This window comes from Coregonus clupeaformis, chromosome 24 (assembly GCF_020615455.1).
Source record: "Coregonus clupeaformis isolate EN_2021a chromosome 24, ASM2061545v1, whole genome shotgun sequence".
NCBI classification, from domain to species: Eukaryota; Metazoa; Chordata; class Actinopteri; order Salmoniformes; family Salmonidae; genus Coregonus; species Coregonus clupeaformis.
The window spans coordinates 33,733,985-33,753,053 of NC_059215.1; the positions used below are offsets into that span (position 1 = coordinate 33,733,985).

Below are 19,069 nucleotides of genomic sequence, written 5' to 3' on the forward strand. Positions count from 1 at the left end.
TCGAACTCGCAACCTTTGTGTTGCTAGATGTTCACGTTATACAGTGAGGGAAAAAATTATTTGATTTTGTATGTTTGCCCACTGACAAAGACATGGTCAGTCTATACTTTTAATGGTAGGTTTATTTGAACAGTGAGAGACAGATTAACAACAACAAAAACCAGAAAAACGCATGTCAAAATTTTAATAAATTGATTTGCATTTTAATTAGGGAAATAAGTATTTGTGGTGGGTGGGGTCTTGAGAAAAAATGGGGTCCTAGCTGAAAATTTTGAATACCACAGGTTTAGATTGTTGACAACATATTAACTATATTTTGTCACCAATGTTTATTGAAAACATAAATACATTTGCACAATGAGCACTTGTCTCTCTAATACATTGTTACCTTTGTTGGTTAGCTAGTTAGAGAATTTTAGCCATATTAGCATAGACGTGACATCAGTCAAAACACCTCAAAACAAGACATGGTATCAAGAACAAGATTTTTGTATTATTATTTTTGTTTATATATAGAACAAGACAAAACTAGCTGAAACGAGCCACTTCCGATTCCCCACATGGTAGTTTATTGTCAGTGAGGGGGCTCGATTAATCTCGATCGGGCGGCCGTGTAGGCGTGTTTTGCACTGACTGAAAGTTGATTGCATCCGACTTTGGAACCGCGCTGCCTCCCAAGCGTGAGCCAGGTGCCCCACTTTGCGAAGTCGGCTCAGAACTAAAGTGATATAACTAAGCACGTTTAGTAATGAGTAGGATTCTGTGTTTTCCCATGAAAAAGTGATTGCTATACCAGCTTTATCTGCCTTCCCAATGAAACCTCGTTTGAAAATTCAAACATAGTCTATATTTTATGGTAAAGAGGTTGTAGGTTGTAAGTTTCTGGACGATGCACCACGCTGCCTTTTGACAACATGACTGAGCGACGCAGATTTATGTTCATTTGAGAAAAGCGCTCTTCCGTCGTTCACATTACGGGCCATAGACCAGTGCCCCGCGGTTCAGCATAATCGAATCCGTCCAATGTTGCCAGCGATCTGGCACACCGCCTTCTGCCCCATTGAAGCGCGCGCATTGTTTTCGTGACGTGTCCAGCTAATTCGTCTAGGTCCGTCGAAGAAAGTTTCTGGTTAGAAATGTGGCTTGACATACAGTAATTCCCTTGATCGCGGGTGAACAACTTCGAAGAAAGAAAACACTTTGGAATGTATCGTCAACATGCAAAGGTAAGGGCGTCTATCTTCCACCCATTGCATGATATTGTCTTCATTTTTACAAACCTTGGTTTTTCTCCGTTCAGTACCTTTGATTCATACTTAGCGTAGTAGTAGGCTATAGTCTCAATATTAGAACGAGAATAGTATGGATTAATTTCTTTGTTTTCAGAACACACGGCTGTGTAGCCAGCGTTATAGCTGGGCTAAGTATCTAATTTAGGAAAATGTGGCGTCTATACACATTACTACACTAGACTATAGATTACCTCTCTCAACAGATTTTTTTTGTGGTTCATCAATGCCGTGGAATGTGGCTGTCTGTGCCTAAATACTTTATAATTTCATCACACTTCTCTTCCATACGCCTACTTCTCAACGTCAACAGGGCACTACATTCATGTGTCGGCTACTTCTGTTCTTTGTTTGGTTCTAACTTCTACACATCTTTAGAAAGACATACAAGTCGTAATGGATAGAGAACTTCAGAGGTTGACAAAATCAATGCTACCTCAAATGTCTGCCAAAATGTAATTCTGTAAAAAACAGAACAAATCGAATACAGTTGCAAAGGAGACTAACTTTTTCGTTCCATCTCTTTCACACACACACACTTTTATTTACACAAACGTGGGGACAGTTATATTTAACAGTTCCCAATGGGCTGGCAATAGAGTTCTGAACATTTTAAGATGCTGAGAGTAGACACCTGAAATGGTATTCTGAAATTGCAACAAGCCTTTTAAAGTTATTCGAAGTATTTTCCTTATGTCATTGTGGCACAGTTTTGTGCAACTTTGGGTTACACATAACCGTGTACAACCAGCCAGATGTAAGAGGCTAGGTTACACATTGACTGTTCAAGGAAATGACTTTTAGGCCTAGTTGTACAGTGTGGGGTGGGGTGTTGGTCATACCACACATTCTTCAGTGTCCTAGTAATTCTACACTACCAATCAAAAGTTTGGACACACCTACTCATTCAAGGGTTTTTCTTTATTTTTACTATTTGTTACATTGTAGAATAATAGTGAAGACATCAAAACTATGGAATCATGTAGAATTGAAAAAAAGTGTTAAACAAATCAAAATATATTCTTCAAATAGCCACCCTTTGCCTTGATAACAGCTTTACACACTCTTGGCATTCTCTGAACCAGCTTCATGAGATAGTCACCTTGGAATGCATTTCAATTAACAGGTGTGCCTTCTTAAAAGTTAATATGTGGAATTCCTTTCCTTCTTAATGCGTTTGAGCCAATCAGTTGTGTTGTGACATATGTGTTATTTCATGGTTTTGATGTCTTCACTATTATTCTACAATGTAGAAAATAGTAAAAATAAAGAAAAACCCTAGAATGAGTAGCTGTGTCAAACTTTTGACTGGTACTGTATATCAATTGTTCCTCTCTCTCTCTCTCTCTCTCTCTCTCTCTCTCTCTCTCAGCAAGTCCAGACATACACACAAAAGTATTATTTTGCTGACATGCTGGCCATAGCAATTTGTAATCTGTCAGATTGCAGGTATCAGAGCATGCATAGGGTAATGTGGGGTAACTAACCGCCCCGAAGAACAATGTCCAATTGCTGACACAAAAAAGCAAAGTTAGGTAATGTGGATGATTAATTAACTCTTAAAAGCTGAAGTCTGGGTATCTTATTTTAATCAAATAAATGAAATATTGAAACAAAATGGCATTGGACATCTCACTATTAATATCCTCACTATGATGAGGTTTTGATGTAAGGTCCCTCTTTTCATTTTCGCGCCAAGTCATTTCTAAATCATCCTAAAGCATATAAAAAAATTACTCTGTAACTCAATGAAGTTACTTTTAGATGATAGCAATGAGGACTCGGCAGGCAGACGTCCAACCAGAGCAATAGAGTGCTGTGCGACAGCTTTTTTGCCCATCAGCCTAACTCACGGGGCACCCACAATAGGCCGTATTGTCACGCGGCAGCCATGCTCCTGCTGTTCAAGTGCCGTTTTCCTCGCACAGCCCAGCCGCCCTTCTCCCGACCGGAACTGGCTGCCAGTTGGGGGCAAGACACTTTTTCAGCGTGAAGCCAGTGTCATGCCTACTCCCAGTCACCTCTTATACACTGAGTGTACAAAACATTTTGAACTTTTCCATGACTTAGACTGGCCAGGTGAATCCAGGTGAAAGCTATGATCCCTTATTGATGTCACTTGAACCCCCTAAAGTCGATGTCTGCGCCCCCCATAAGAAATGTATCGCACTTCCGCATCTGCGGTGAAAGGTGACAGAGCTAGAGTGGTGTTTGTCAGACCATGAGACATCCCGAAAATCAGTCTCCTCGCAAAATCATCTGTAGCGTCCAACCGGTTTGGCCTTCAAACTATGATGAAAGATGAGACTCTCACAAACACGATGGTGTTCTTCGTTTTGCTCTATGACCCCCACAAGCGTCTTGGGTCTTGTCTGAAGTTGATCTGACAACTTCTGTCTGTAGTGTCCGAACAGTTTGGGCTACACACTAATATGACCCCTCTGTGAAAAGGTAAGACTCACAAACACGTACATGTCGGTTGTTTTGCTCTAGGACGCCCACAGGCCTCACAAAACTCGTCTGAAGGTCCCCCGGTACCAGTTGAAAAAATGAATGGAAGTATAGAGTGCCTTCAGAAAGTATTCAGACCTCTTGACTTTTTCCACATTTTGTTACGTAACGACCTTATTCTAAAATTGATTAAATTGTTTTTTCCCCTCATTAATCTACACACAATACCCCATAATGACAAAGCGAAAACCGGATTTTAGATATGTTTGCTAAAAAACGGAAATATCACATTTACGTAAGTATTCAGACCCTTTACTCAGTACATTGCTGAAGCACCTTTGACAGCGATTACAGCCTCGAGTCTTCATGGGTATGACGCTACAAGCTTGGCACACCTGTATTTGGGGAGTTTCTCCCATTCTTCTCTGCAGATCCTCTCAAGCTATGTCAAGTTGGATGGGGAGCGTTGCTTCACAGCTATTTTCAGGTCTCTCCAGAGATGTTCGATCGGGTTCAAGTCCGGGCTCTGGCTGGGCCACTCAAGTCTCACATTCAGAGACTTGTCCCAAAGCCACTCCTGCATTGTCTTGGCTGTGTGCATAGGGTTGTTGTCCTGTTGGAAGGTGAACCTTCGCCCCAGTCTGAGGTCCTGAGTTCTCTGGAGCAGGTTTTCATCAAGGCTCGCTCTGTACTTTGCTCCGTTCATCTTTGCCTCAATCCTGACTAGTCTCCCAGTCCCTGCTGCTGAAAAACATTTTACAGTTGAAGTCGAAATTTTACATACACCTTAGCCAAATACATTTAAACTCAGTTTTTCACAGTTCCTGACATTTAATCCTAGTAAAACTTCCCTGTCTTAGGTCAGTTAGGATCACTACTTTATTTTAAGAATGTGAAATGTCAGAATAATAGTAGAGAGTGATTTATTTCAGCTTTTATTTCTTTCATCACATTCCCAGTGGGTCAGAAGTTTACATAAACTCAATTAATATTTGGTAGCATTGCCTTTAAATTGGTTAACTTGGGTCAAATGTTTCAGGTAGCCTTCCACAAGCTTCCCACAATAAGTTGGGTGAATTTTGGCCCATTCCTCCTGACAGAGCTGGTGTAACTGAGTCAGGTTTGTAGGCCTCGTTGCTCGCACACGCTTTTTCAGTTCTGCCCACACATTTTCTATAGGATTGAGGTCAGGGCTTTGTGATGGCCACTCCAATACTTTTTATTTTATTTTACCTTTATTTAACTAGGCAAGTCAGGTAAGAACAAATTCTTATTTACAATGACGGCCTACACCGGCCAAACCCGGACGACGCTGGGCCAATTGTGCGCTGCCCTACGGGACTCCCAATCACGGCCGGTTGTGATACAGCCTGGAATCGAACCAGGGGGTCTGTAGTGACGCCTCAAGCACTGAAATGCAGTGCCTTAGACCGCTGCGCCACTCGGGAGCCCAATACCTTGACTTTGTTGTCCTTAAGCCATTTTGCCACAGTTTGGAAGTATGCTTGGGGTCATTGTCCATTTGGAAGATCCATTTGCAACCAAGCTTTAACTTCCTGACTGATGTCTTGAGATGTTGCTTCAATATATCCATATAATTTTCCTTCCTCATGATGCCATCTATTTTATGAAGTGCACCAGTCCCTCCTGCAGCAAAGCACCCCCACAGCATGATGCTGCCACCCCCGTGCTTCACGGTTGGGATGGTGTTCTTTGGCTTGCAAGCCTTATCCTTTTTCCTCCAAACATAACGATGGTCATTATGGCCAAACAGTTCTATTTTTGTTTCATCAGACCAGAGGACATTTCTCCAAAAAGTACGATCTTTGTCCCCATGTACAGTTGCAAACCGTAGTCTGGCTTTTTTATGGCGGTTTTGAAGCAGTGGCTTCTTCCTTGCTGAGCAGCCTTTCAGGTTATGTCGACATAGGACTCGTTTTACTGTGGATATAGATACTTTTGTACCTGTTTCCTCCAACATCTTCACAAGGTCCTTTGCTTTTGTTCTGGGATTGATTTGCACTTTTCGCACCAAAGTACGTTCATCTCTAGGAGACAGAACGCGTCTCCTTCCTGAGCGGTATGACGGCTGCGTGGTCCCATGGTGTTTATACTTGGGTACTATTGTTTGTACAGATGAACGTGGTACCTTCAGGCATTTGAAAATTGCTCCCAAGGATGAACCAGACTTGTGGAGGTCTACAATTCTTTTTCTGAGGTCTTGGCTGATTTCTTTTGATATTCCCATGATGTCAAGCAAAGAGGCACTGAGTTTGAAGGTAGGCCTTGAAATACATCCACAGGTACACCTCCAATTGACTCAAATTATGTCAATTAGCCTATCAGAAGCTTCTAAAGCCATGACATCATTTTCTGGAATTTTCCTAGCTGTTTAAAGGCACAGTCAACTTAGTGTATGTAAACTTCTGACCACTGGAATTGTGATACAGTGAATTATAAGTGAAATAATCTGTCTGTAAACAATTGTTAGAAAAATTATTTGTGTTATGCACAAAGTAGATGTCCTAACAGACTTGCCAAAACTATAGTTTGTTAACAAGAAATTAGTGGAGTGGTTGAAAAAACGAGTTTTAATATCTCCAACCTAAGTGTATGTAAACATCTGACTTCAACTGTACTTTTTACATTTGTCATTTAGCAGACGCTCTTATCCAGAGCGACTTACAGTTAGTGAGTGCATACATTTTCATACTGGCCCCCCGTGGGAATCGAACCCACAACCCTGGCGTTGCAGGCGCCATGCTCTACCAACTGAGCTACACCACCATGCTTCACCGTAGGGATGGTGCCAGGTTTCCTCCAGAAGTGACGCTTGGCATTCAGGCCAAAGAGTTCAATCTTGGTTTCATAAAAATATTTTTATTTATTTAATCCATTTTAGAATAAGGCTGTAACGTAACAAAATGTGGAAAAAGTCAAGGGGTCTGAATACTTTCCGAAGGCCCTGTACATTAGTAGTTCAGTAAGGTGATGTAACTATTTCATTGGTCTGGTAGACTAAAGTCATTTCAGTGTGTACAGAATATGAGTAAATGGTAAGTGCAGTAGTAAGCCCAGGGTTCAGCTGTTGGAACAGTCTTGTGGCTTGGGGTTAGAGGCTGGCTTTGAGACAGGTGGTCCAAGACTTGATGTTGACCTCACTGCAGCAGATCCCTCTCCCCTATGCGCAGCCTACTCCCCCCTTCACGATCCGAGGCCCCTTTCAGGTAACGGATGACCTGAGTCTGGACCCCCTCATCCATGGCATCCCGGGTTGCAGGGTTCCTCCAAATTGCTCCTATACACAGAGAAATAACATTTTGTTACATTTGAATCGCGCATGGTCTTACACATGAGTTTAAGAATTTACTTAAAAGTAGGGAAAACAAGTGTAGCACATTTTAATATTATCAAAACTTACTGTGATGAATGGTCTTCAGAAACATGGCCCTGAAACAGGGCTTATCCCTTGCCCCAGTCCAGGTTTTGGCAATTGCAAGATGGGTCCTTGGCACCCTTTACAGCCAGAAACCTAAGCTATTAAATGCAGGATAAGTATTAGAAATGACACAATTTTAAACATATTTCCCGCCCCCACCCCCTATAATTTATATACATTTATTATGACAGTCTGTAAAGATGGCAGATATTTACATTTAAGTTGGTATGTTCTTACCTTAATTTCTACAGCCCAAACTTGGCACCGTTGGTCTGTTGTAGTGTCTCACTCCTGGCCCTGTTTGAAACAATAACCTTCCGTTCAAATTAAGTAAATACTGTGTAAGACAAAACAGATAGGCAAGGTCTCATCTGGGCTAAGCGACTGTACATACCTCCATGGCTATCATCCACATGGTGCTGTGTTGAATACGATGCTCGGGCTGGCCATTGCCCTAATTGAAAGACACACCAGATTACATAAATAAAGGGGTTTCTTTCTCTTTTGAATGTACATATAACTTTAGTCAATGTTGCTAGCTAGCTAACTAACGTAAATGTGCCACCAACTACTGTTCGTAGTGTGCATTTCTCTATTGGATGGATTGAGAGTATGAATCCTAGACTGTAGCCTACATTGGGGTCCCAAATTATTGACACCCTTGAAAAAGATAATGACTGTATAAAGTAAATAATTCATACTGAGCTATATTGTATGCTCCCCCCAAAAAATTTCGACAAGTAAATTTTTTTCTCAAAGAGTCAATATTATCGACACCCCTAAAGTGTCTTATAAATAAAGTTGCCAAGTTTAGTATTTGGTCCCATATTTCTAGCATCAAGCTTGTGACTCTTCAAACTTGTTGGATGCTTTATGCTTTTTATTCTTGGATGCAGTATGCTTTTGATACTTGGGGGTATCAAAAGTCATACCCCCAAGACATGCTAACCTCTCACCATGACTAATAACAGTCGAGGTTAGCATGTCTTGGGGGTATGATCTTTGACCCTCTAACTTTGTCACTCATCATTATTCACGATTCATTCAGGATTATCCGTAATCATGGTAGCATCCACATTCATGTAAAAGAGTTTAGAAACATATTATCTTCTTATTTACAATAAAAGTGACTCAAATTATACAATACTTTATTCATAATTAATTTGTATTGGGCACAAAATAATCTGAAACACAACCAAAACAAGTTTTTAGTCCCAAGCCTAATGTAGTCATTGTATGCTAGGAATATGGGACCTAATACTAAACTTTTGACTAATTTATTTATAAGAATCTTTAGGGGTGTCAATAATTTTGACCCTGATATTTTTTGAAGAAGAAAGAAATACACTACCGGTCAAAAGTTTTAGAACACCTACTCATTCAAGGGTTTTTCTTTATTTTTACTATTTTCTACATTGTAGAATAATAGTGAAGACATAAAATCTATGAAATAACACATGGAATCAAGTAGTAACCAAAAAAGTGTTAAACAAATCGGAATATATTTTATATTTGAGGTATACAGAAGATAGCCCTATTTGGTAAAAGACCAAGTCCATATTATGGCAAGAATAGCTAAAGTAAGCAAATAGAAACGACAGTCCATCATTACTTTAAGACATGAAGGTCAGTCAATGGTACAGTGGCAAAAACCATCAAGCGCTATGATGAAACTGGATCTCATGAGGACCGCCACAGGAATGGAAGACCCAGAGTTACCTCTGCTGCAGAGGATAAGTTCATTAGAGTTACCAGCCTCAGAAATTGCAGCCCAAATAAATTCTTCACAGAGTTCAAGTAACAGACACGTCTCACCATCAACTGTTCAGAGGAGACTGTGTTAATCAGGCCTTCATGGTTGAATTGCTGCAAAGAAACCACTACTAAAGGACACCAATAATAAGAAGAGACTTGCTTGGGCCAAGAAACACGAGCAATGGGCATTAGACCGGTGGAAATGTGTCCTTTGGTCTGGAGTCCAAACTGGAGATTTTTGGTTCCAACCGCTGTGTCTTTGTAAGACGCGGTGTGGTTGAACGGATGATCTCCGCATGTGTATTTCCCAGCGTAAAGTGTTATGGTGTGGGGGTGCTTTGCTGGTGACACTGTCTGTGATTTATTTAGAATTCAAGGCACACTTAACCAGCATGGCTACCACAGCATTCTGTAGCGATACGCCATCCCATCTGGTTTGGGCTTAGTGGGACAATAATTTGTTTGTCAACAGGACAATGATCCAACACACCTCCAGGCTGTGTAAGGGCTATTTTACCAAGAAGGAGAGTGATGGAGTACTGCATCAGATGACCTGCCCTCCACAATCCCCCGACCTAAACCAAATTGAGATTGTTTGGGATGAGTCGGACCACAGAGTGAAGGAAAAGCAACCAACAAGTGCTCAGCATATGTGGGAGCTCCTTCAAGACTGTTGAAAAAGCATTCCAGGTGAAGCTGGTTGAGAGAATGCCAAAAGTGTGCAAAGCTGTCATCAAGGCAAAGGGTGGCTATTTGAAGAATCTCAAATATAAAATATGTTTTGATTAGTTTAACACTTCTTTTGGTTACTACATGATTCCATATGTTATTTCATAGTTTTGATGTCTTCACTATTATTCTACAATGTAGAAAATAGTAAAAATAAAGAAAAACCCTTGAATGAGTAGGTGTTCTAAAACTTTTGACCGGTAGTGTATACTTGTTAAACAAAATGTATTTCTCCAAGCAATTGTATTAGTATAAAATAATATAATTTCCCCCCCTTTTTTTTTTTTTGCATGCAATATAGCGTAGTATTTCAATTATTTTATACAGTCATTATTTCTGATCTTTAACAAGGTTGTCAATAATTTCTGTCCCCACTGTATATCAAAAACCTTAACGCAATTAACATTACTTTGTCAAAGGAGGTTCAAAAGTGGGTAGATCGATTTTACTCTCACTATTATTGGTCACAGTTCAAAAGGCTAACATCCTCCCAATTAAATGGCAATGGATTCCAACAGTTTAGCAATGCAGGCTTAATTACTTACATTGCAAGTTGCAACATTGGATGTGGCTTCGATTTGAACATAGGTTGAAGCAATGCAATTTAGTAATGACATTTACATGTAGGCTATGAATTAATGGCCTAATAGGCTAGAATTGGTTTCATGACAATGGACAATTTCACCCTTAATGACAGTGATCAAGACTTTTCTTCAAGTGGATGAGGTGGTTTAGTGATTGGCATCTCTTAATAAAGCAAAACCCTTTATTTCCTAGAACGAAACAGTTTGTATTTCCTCAAATATAATATCCTATATTAAATCAATTTACATTTTACATTTTAGTCATTTAGCAGACGCTCTTATCCAGAGCGACTTACAGTAGTGAGTGCATACATTTTCATACTAGCAAATGTAGGCTATTTTGGGGCATAATCAATATATCATTAATCTATTTAAACTGTACATGTTTAAGTATATACATTTGTGTCATCCTCAATTATTTTAAATGCATTATGTTCACGTGTGGTTGTATTGTGTTTTTAAATTTGCAAATAAATCACAACAAATGGAAGGTTTTAATAACAACAAAAACAGCTTGCGGCCACTGGCTGGCCATGGTTACCTGAAAGGTGGCAGGCCATATTTGTGATTTAGAAAAATTCCTTGCTATTGTCTTTCAAATGAACTCATGGCTAGATGGCTTGCCGAGGGCTTATAGGAGTCCTCTGAATGGGGGCTACCCGGAAGAGATGCAAATCACGTTTTAAATTGCAAAACGCCGCTCGTCCCGCTGGCGGTTAGGCCTATAAAATGAATAACTGCTGATCATAACCATTAAGGACTTACAGTATGGTTAACTAACTGCTAACTGAAGCAGGTAATTGTCATGAGGGTAAATGGCTTTTCTAAACTGGTGACTTGGGTTGCAAAATGCATGTCTGGTTTTATTATGAGTAACTGTTCTTGCTCTCGTAAAGATAGACACACAGGAGCACCCATATTCGGGCAATACCGTGGGAAGGTCAAATATAGGGTGGGGGGGAGGGGGGAGACTGGGACAGGCAATGTAACATCCATTACATTTTTTAGGAAAAGTTTTTGTAAGACATGCACCTTCCATCGGATCATCTTGAAACATTCTCTGTAAAGCTAACTTTCATCAAGGTTTTACATGGTCTAGTATTGGTTTGTCTTTTCATTGTCAGTGTCCTTTTTTAGCGTTATGATATCCATAACGGTTGTGGATGTGATGGATAATAATGTATCTTATCTTAGCTTCAGAAGATTGTGCATTCACTACATTTTGTGTGCTTATTATGGGATGTTCTTCAGACTTTACAGAAACATTTTATATCTTGAAAATGGTGTTCTATCTAAGATTATTTTGGAAAATATATGCGGAAATGAATTTGTCATATATGGCAGTACTATTTTTGAAATAAAGATGAGAAGAGTGTTTATCAACAGTCTGTGAATAGTCCTGGAGTGATTATTCTATTTTTTATGAAAGCCCCTCAAAATATACTGACTTCATCCAATGTCCAGAAAAGTGATATTCCAAATAAAATTCCTGTAAAACGGCTTTGAATGTCATTCCTTATCTTAATTCTACTAAACAACTTGACATTGTGCAAGAAGTTCCTGTACCTGGGAGTCTGTGCTGTAAAATATTGCCATAAAAACACACCTTATTAATAAAAAGGCTGCATAATGGAGTTTTCCAACTCAGTAAGTATTGGCTCTGTCAAGTAGGTGCTAATGTTCTCAGGAGACAGAAGCTGCAGGCAGTCACATCATCTTAAACAAAGGAATTCACTCAAGTAGGAAAGGAAAGGCATATTGCCCACCCAGCATGTGAACTCTAGTTGTATGATCTATTGAAAGTGAAGCCAATTCAAAAGCAAGGGAATAGTGAAATGCGTTGTTATTGTGAGGTGTAGGGTAAATGTGTGCTTTTTTCACAGATAATTTTCATGTTTTAAATTATCCTATGTTGAAGTAATTGGAACAACAATTCTCTATCTATGCCATCATTTTCCCCATTTACTCTTATATTTGGATTTGTATTGGAATGCTATTGTTAACCCCACAGATTAACCTCTTTACTGTATCAGTGTTCTATCTGTGCCCTAATCGACTGTTTCTCTCCTCAGTCTTTGACCCCAGGTGTGAAGCAGCTAGCTGACCTAGCTGAACACTAGGTGGACCTACGTTTTGGGGAAAATGCACTCAAGTGTTGAGGTGCCCCCGAACACCCCTGTTGCCAGCAACCACAACAACAGTCCCGGAAACACAGGTTCTCAGTATGCCTTGTGTGCCCTGGGGGTGGGACTGGTGGCCCTGGGCATTGTCATGATCGTGTGGACTGTGGTGCCTTCCGACATGGCCGGAAACAACAGCAGTGGCACCGGAGGAGGGAACCCGAAACCGGACACTAGGGGGAGGACTTCATCGGTGGCCTTTGTGCTGGTCGGGGCTGGGGTGGCCATGCTCCTGCTGTCCCTGTGCCTGGGGATGAGGAACAAGCAGCGGGAGCAGCAGGCGCTCCTAGAGGCCCAGGCTCTGGGGGCAGGCAACGTAGCTGCCAGTGAGGAGGATGGAGAGATGTGAGTACTGTAGCTACTGAGTTAGTTATTGAGCTAATTAATGACCTCAGCAGGTTTGTTTTCTCAGGGTTCAGTGCAGGGGTGGGCAATCTCTTTATTACTTTACTAACCTTTTGACTGCTCCTAGATGTTTAACATCGCATTATGCACACCAGATGACGCCATCAGTGTTTCCGGATGATGTCATCTGAAACACTTATTTCTATCTTTTTGAATACAAAACATAATAAAAACTTGCCATTCTCATATTTATTGATGTTGGGGTGGTGCTGGAGTTGATGAATATTGCCCTTTAATCTACGAGGGCTGGTGTATAGGAGCAGGTTTTGGTGTCTGCCAATGCTCTAACACATGTTCAGCTGATTCAACTACATTGAACAAAAATATAAACGCAACATGTAAAGTGTTTGTCCCATGTTTCATGAGCTGAAATAAAATATCCCAGAAATGTTCCATACACATACAAACCTTATTTACAGTGCATTCTGAAAGTATTCAGACCCCTTGACTTTTTCCACATGTTATGTTACAGCCTTACAAAAATGGATACAATTGGTTTTTTCCCTCATCAATCTACACACAAAACTCCATAATAACAAAGCAAAAACAGGTCTGTATCAATCTTTGCAAAAATAAAACCTGAAATAACACATTTACATAAGTATTCAGACCCTTTACTCTTTGTTGAAGCACCTTTGGCAGTAATTACAGCCTCAAGTCTTCTTGGGTATGACGCTACAAGCTTGGCACACCTATATTTGGGGAGTTTCTCCCATTCTTCTCTGCAGATCCTCTCAAGCTCTGTTAGGTTGGATGGGGAGCGTCGCTGCATAGCTATTTTCAGGTCTCTCCAGAAATGTTCGATCGGGTTCAAGTCCGGGCACTGGCTTGGCCACTCAAGGACATTCAGAGACTTGTTCCGAAGCCACTCCTGCGTTGTCTTGGCTGTGTGCTTAGGGTCGTTGTCCTGTTAGAAGGTGAAACCTCGCCCCAGTCTGAGGTCCTGAGCACTCTGGAGCAGATTTTCATCAAGGATCTCTATATACTTTGCGCCGTTCATCTTTCCCTCGATCCTGACAAGTCTCCCTGTCCCTGCTGCTGAAAAACATCCCAACAGCATGATGCTGCCACCACCATGCGTCACCGTAGGGATGGTGGCAGGTTTCTTCCATGGTCTGAGAGTCCTTTAGGGGCCTTTTGGCAAACTCCAAGCGGGCTGTCATGTGCCTTTTACTGAGGGGTGGCTTCCGTCTGGCCACTCTACCATAAATGCCTGATTGGTGGAGTGCTGCAGAGATGGTTATCCTTCTGGAATGTTCTCCCATCTCCACAGAGGAACTCTGAAGCTCTGTCAGTGTGACCGTCGGGTTCTTGGTCACCTCCCTGACCAAGGCCCTTCTCCCCCAATTGCTCAGTTTGGCCAGGCAGCCAGCTCTAGGAAGAGGTGGTGGTTCCAAACTTTTTCCATTTAATAATAATGGAGGCCACTGTGTTCTTGGGGACCTTCAATGCTGCAAAAATGTTTTGGTACCCTTCCCCAGATCTGTACCTCGATACAATCCTGTCTTGGAGCTCTACGGACAATTTCTTCGACCTCATGGCTTGGTTTTTACTCTGACATGCACTGTCAACTGTGGGAACTTATATAGACAGGTGTGTGCCTTTCCAAATAATGTCCAATCAATTGAATTTACCACAGGTGAACTCCAATCAAGTTGTAGAAACATCTCAAGGATGAAACAGGATGAACCTGAGCTCAATTTCGAGCCTCATAGCAAAGGTCTGAATACTTATGTAAATAAGGTATTTCTGGGGTTTTTATTTGATATAAATTTGCAACATTTTCAAAAAAAACTGTTTTTACTTTGTCATTATCGGGTATTGTGTGTAGATTGAGGATTTTTGTATTTATTTAATCCATTTTTAGAATAAGGCTGTAACAAAATGTGGAAAAGGGGAAGGGGTCTGAATACTTTCCGAATGCACACATTTGTTTACATCCCTGTTAGTGAGCATTTCTCTTTTGTCAAGATAATCCATCCACCTGACATGTGTGGCATATCAAGAAGCTGATTAAACAGCATTATCATTACACAGGTGCACCTTGTGCTGGGGACAATAAAAGGCCACTAAATGTTCAGTTTTGTCACACAACACAGTGCCACAGATGTCTCAAGTGTTGAGGGAGGTTGCAATTGGCATGCTGACTGCAGGAATGTCCACCAGAGATGTTGCCAGAGAATTGAATGTTAATTTCTCTACCATAAGCCGCCTCCAACAATGTTTTAAACAATTTGGCAGTACGTCTAACCGGCCTTACAACCACAGACCACGTGTAACCACGCCAGCCCAGGACCTCCACATCCAGCTTCTTCACCTGTGGGATCGTCTGAGACCAGCTACCCGGACAGCTGATGAAACTGTGGGGTTGCACAACCGAAGAATTTCTGCACAAACTGTCAGAAACTGTCTCAGGGTAGCTCATCTGCGTGCTCGTCATCCTCACCGGGGTCTTGACCTGACTGCAGTTTGGCATCAGTGGGCAAATGCTCACCTTCGATGGCCACTGGCATGCTGGAGAAGTGTGCTTTTCACGGATGAATCCCAGTTTCAACTGTACCGGGCAGATGGCAGACTGCGTGGTTTGCTGATGTCAACATTGTGAACAGAGTGCCCCATGGGGACGGTGGGGTTATGGTTTGGGCAGGCATAAGCTACAGACAACGTACACAATCACATTTTATCGATGGCAATTTGAATGCACAGAGATATCTTGTTGAGATCCTGAGGCCCATTGTCGTGCCATTCATCCGCCGCCACCACTTCATGTTTCAGAATGATGATGCACGGCCCCATGTCGCAAGGATCTGTACACAATTCCTGGAAGCTGAAAATGTCCCAGTTCTTCCATGGCCTGCACACTCACCAGACATGTCACCCATTGAGCATGTTTGGGATGCTCTGGATGGCTGTGTATGACAGCGTGTTCCAGTTCCCGGCAATATCCAGCAACTTCCCACAGCCATTGAAGAGGAGTGGGACAACATTCCACAGGCCACAATCAACAACCTGATCAACTCTATGCGAAGGAGATGTGTCGCGCTGCATGAGGCAAATGGTGGCCACACCAGATACTGACAGATTTTCTGATCCATGCCCCTTCCTTTTTTTAAGGTATCTGTGACGAACAGATTCATATCTGTATTCCCCAGTTATGTGACATACATAGATTAGGATCTAATGAATGTATTTAAATTGACCCATTTCCTTATGAACTGTAACTCAGTAAATTCTTTGAAATTGTTGCATGTTGCGTTTTATTTTTGTTCACTGTGGTTAGTTGATTAGTTCGATCATGTGAATGTCTTTGCTTTGGCTGGAGCAAAAGCCAGCACCCACACTGGTCCTTTGCTATTTACATTGCTTACCCATGTTTTAGTGCTTCTTTGAATTTCTCTGCAGTGCTTTGTTAAGTAACATTTCAGTTCAAGCCCCATGACGTAAACCCCACATAACCTGTTTTATTTGGGCACCTGTTGCAATAAAGCCATGTAAAGCCATCAGGACTGTATTTAACAGCACACACTGCATAGCCTACAGTACACAGTATCAACAATATAGAAGACAAACACAATCCATTCTGAAAGCGCATAGTTACTCATGTCTGTCTGTGTGTTTCTGTATGAATGTCAACAGGGCAGAGGATCGAGTCCAGAGGTACACTGTGCCCAGCTACGAGGAAGTGGTAGGCAGTGGCGAGTACCCCATACGCCAGAGCAACTTGCGCCACAGCTCCTCCCAGCTGCCTTCTTACGACGACCTGGTGGACGGTGTGCAGATTGAGCTGGAAGGGTCAGAGGTCACCCAGACGACACCCGCTTCCGCTAACCCTGCCTCCTCCGCTGCTGCTGCTCCTAACCGCCGCACTGGGCGAACAAGTCTCAAGCTCCTTCCCCTTAAGATCCGGAGGATTAAATCGGAGAAGCTCTTTATGGATAACTCTCAGCCACCGGGAGGGATCAGTATTGAGCCGCTCACTCCACCACCAATGTATGAGGATAAAGCGCCCGAGCTCTGAGACTTGGCACCTTCTAGGTTTCAAAGCAGGCAACTGCAGCCACTGCGGTCCACTATGCGTGGATTGGTTGTGCAGTGCTACTATAGATGTGATCAGATGGCCCTTGTCATGCATCCGTGGCTAAATAATCTCGATGACACTTGTCATGCCTACCTGGCTGAGGACTTTTCTTTAGACCTGCAACTCAAGGGCAGTGAACACAGTTCCAAACGTGGGGCACTGGGATTTGACTAGAACTTTGGGTCAACACTAATGTTGCTGGACAGAGGGAACACATCCGAGTTCCGACTGATTTACAAGGACATTGAAGCTTACAGGGACATTGAAGCTCGGTTCAAAGGATCAATATTATTGGGGGAAATACTCAGCTTTGTCTTTGATGCCTTTGTTACTTTACAACAAATACTTACTCTGGTCCAAATCTCCTTTGTATGCAGTTGACCATACTTTGTTATGTTCATCTGTCTGCTATATTATTTAAAGTTCCATCTTCATCCTCAGTCCAGTCAGCCACGTGTGCTATATGTATTAGTATTATTCATGTCTAAGTTTTGTATTCTGTACAGCAACTTAGACAGCTACTCCTCACATTTTGGGAGAGGTGTTATTTGGCGACTGACTCAATGGCCGTCTTACTCAGACAGTGTTTGTGTGTTGCTGCCTGTGTTGCTCGTCAATAGAGGACAATTGAGAGAGCGAGAGAGAGAGACCAAGGCTCTTGAGAGAGCGAGAGAGAGAGAGACCGAGGCTCATGGATAGTTAGAAGCCTTTGCACTGTAGTCATGGTGAAATGGGGATGAGCTCTGAAGGCAGTAGTGTAGTCCAGCTCTTTTCCTTGGCTGTTTTTTTTTTTGCTCAATAGAGGAGAACACAGGGGGGACTTTCTCTGAGCAGCTGGGAGCTGGGATAATGGCACCCATTGCTCACTCACTCATCACTCTTGAACTAATCTTCACTAGCTCCTTGACTGGCAGCACTGTTTTCAGAGAATGAAATTCTGGTGTCCATGGTTTGACCCCATTTTGTTTAGTGGAGCAAAAAGACTTCAGTGCCTTTATCTTTCTAGTCTGTCTGTTTCATGCTTATGAGAGAATGGAAATTAGCGAATCCATTAAGTGTTTGGAATTCTAGAATGTTATTTTCTTATACATTTACATTACATTTACATTATCATACGGATGCTATTTTCTGATGTCATGTTGATGAACCTGTTCAGCAACTATTCACTACTTTTAGGTGGGAACACAAACTGTACACAACAGTAGCCTTCTTTGCATAAGTGAACACTTAATAAACTAGCAAATGCTCACAAAATGCATACCTATGCACACAGAACAAGAATAGGCTTTTTTAAGGAGAATTTAATTGCTAAATTACTATACTCAACAAAAATATAAAAGCAATATGTAAAGTGATGGTCCCATGTTTCATGAGCTGAAATAAAAGATCCTAGTCATTTTCCATACGCACAAAAAGCGTATTTCTCTCAAATGTTGTGCACAAATTTGTTTGCATCCCTGTTAGTGACCATTTCTCCTTTGCCAAGATAATCCATCCACCTGACAGGTGTGGCATATCAAGAAGCTGATTAAACAGCATGGTAATTACACAGGTGCACCTTGTGCTGAGGACAATAAAAGGCCACTTTAAAATGTGCACAATGCCTTAGATGTAACGTTTTGAGGGAGCGTGCAATTGTCATGCTGCCTGCAGGGGGTGCTGAGGAGTGTTTCTGTCTGTAATAAAGCCCTTTTGTGGGTAAAAACTCATTCTGATTGGCTGGGCCTGGCTCCCAAGTGGGTGGGCCTATGCCCACCCATGGCTGCACCCCTTCCCAGTCATGTGAAATACATAGATTAGGGCCAAATTAATTTATTTCAATTAACTGATTTCCTTATATGAACTGTAGCTCAGTAAAATCTTTGAAATTGCTGCATGTGCGTTTATATTTTTGTTCAGTGCAGTTTGTACATGTAAAATAGCATGCGCGTCATGTACATTTAGTTTTATATCAATTTTGTATCTGCTCTGAATAAAGGTTGTTCTTACAATATTGTTGACGGTATTTGTAGTTGTCATGCCTAGGCAGTGCTGTATGTACCTCGGTCTGTGTGTGTGTGTGTGTGTGTGTGTGGGGGGGACCATTTTTGGCTGTGAGGAATCAGTGGTTCATACCATGTTCTGTACTTAAGAGGACACTTCACTCTAAAATGAAAGTT

The 19,069-nt window shown here is 41.7% G+C and overlaps 1 protein-coding gene across 1 annotated transcript; it reads left to right on the forward strand.

Moving 5' to 3' along the window:
* Positions 1 to 854: 854 nt before the first annotated feature.
* LOC121538270 (transmembrane protein 51) lies at positions 855 to 18,304 on the forward strand. Its single transcript, XM_041846131.2, has 3 exons — positions 855 to 1,226; positions 12,320 to 12,772; positions 16,469 to 18,304. Exons 2-3 carry the CDS (start codon positions 12,390 to 12,392, stop codon positions 16,848 to 16,850), a joined length of 765 nt encoding a protein of 254 aa, XP_041702065.1. The 5' UTR covers positions 855 to 1,226; positions 12,320 to 12,389; the 3' UTR covers positions 16,851 to 18,304.
* Positions 18,305 to 19,069: the final 765 nt, after the last annotated feature.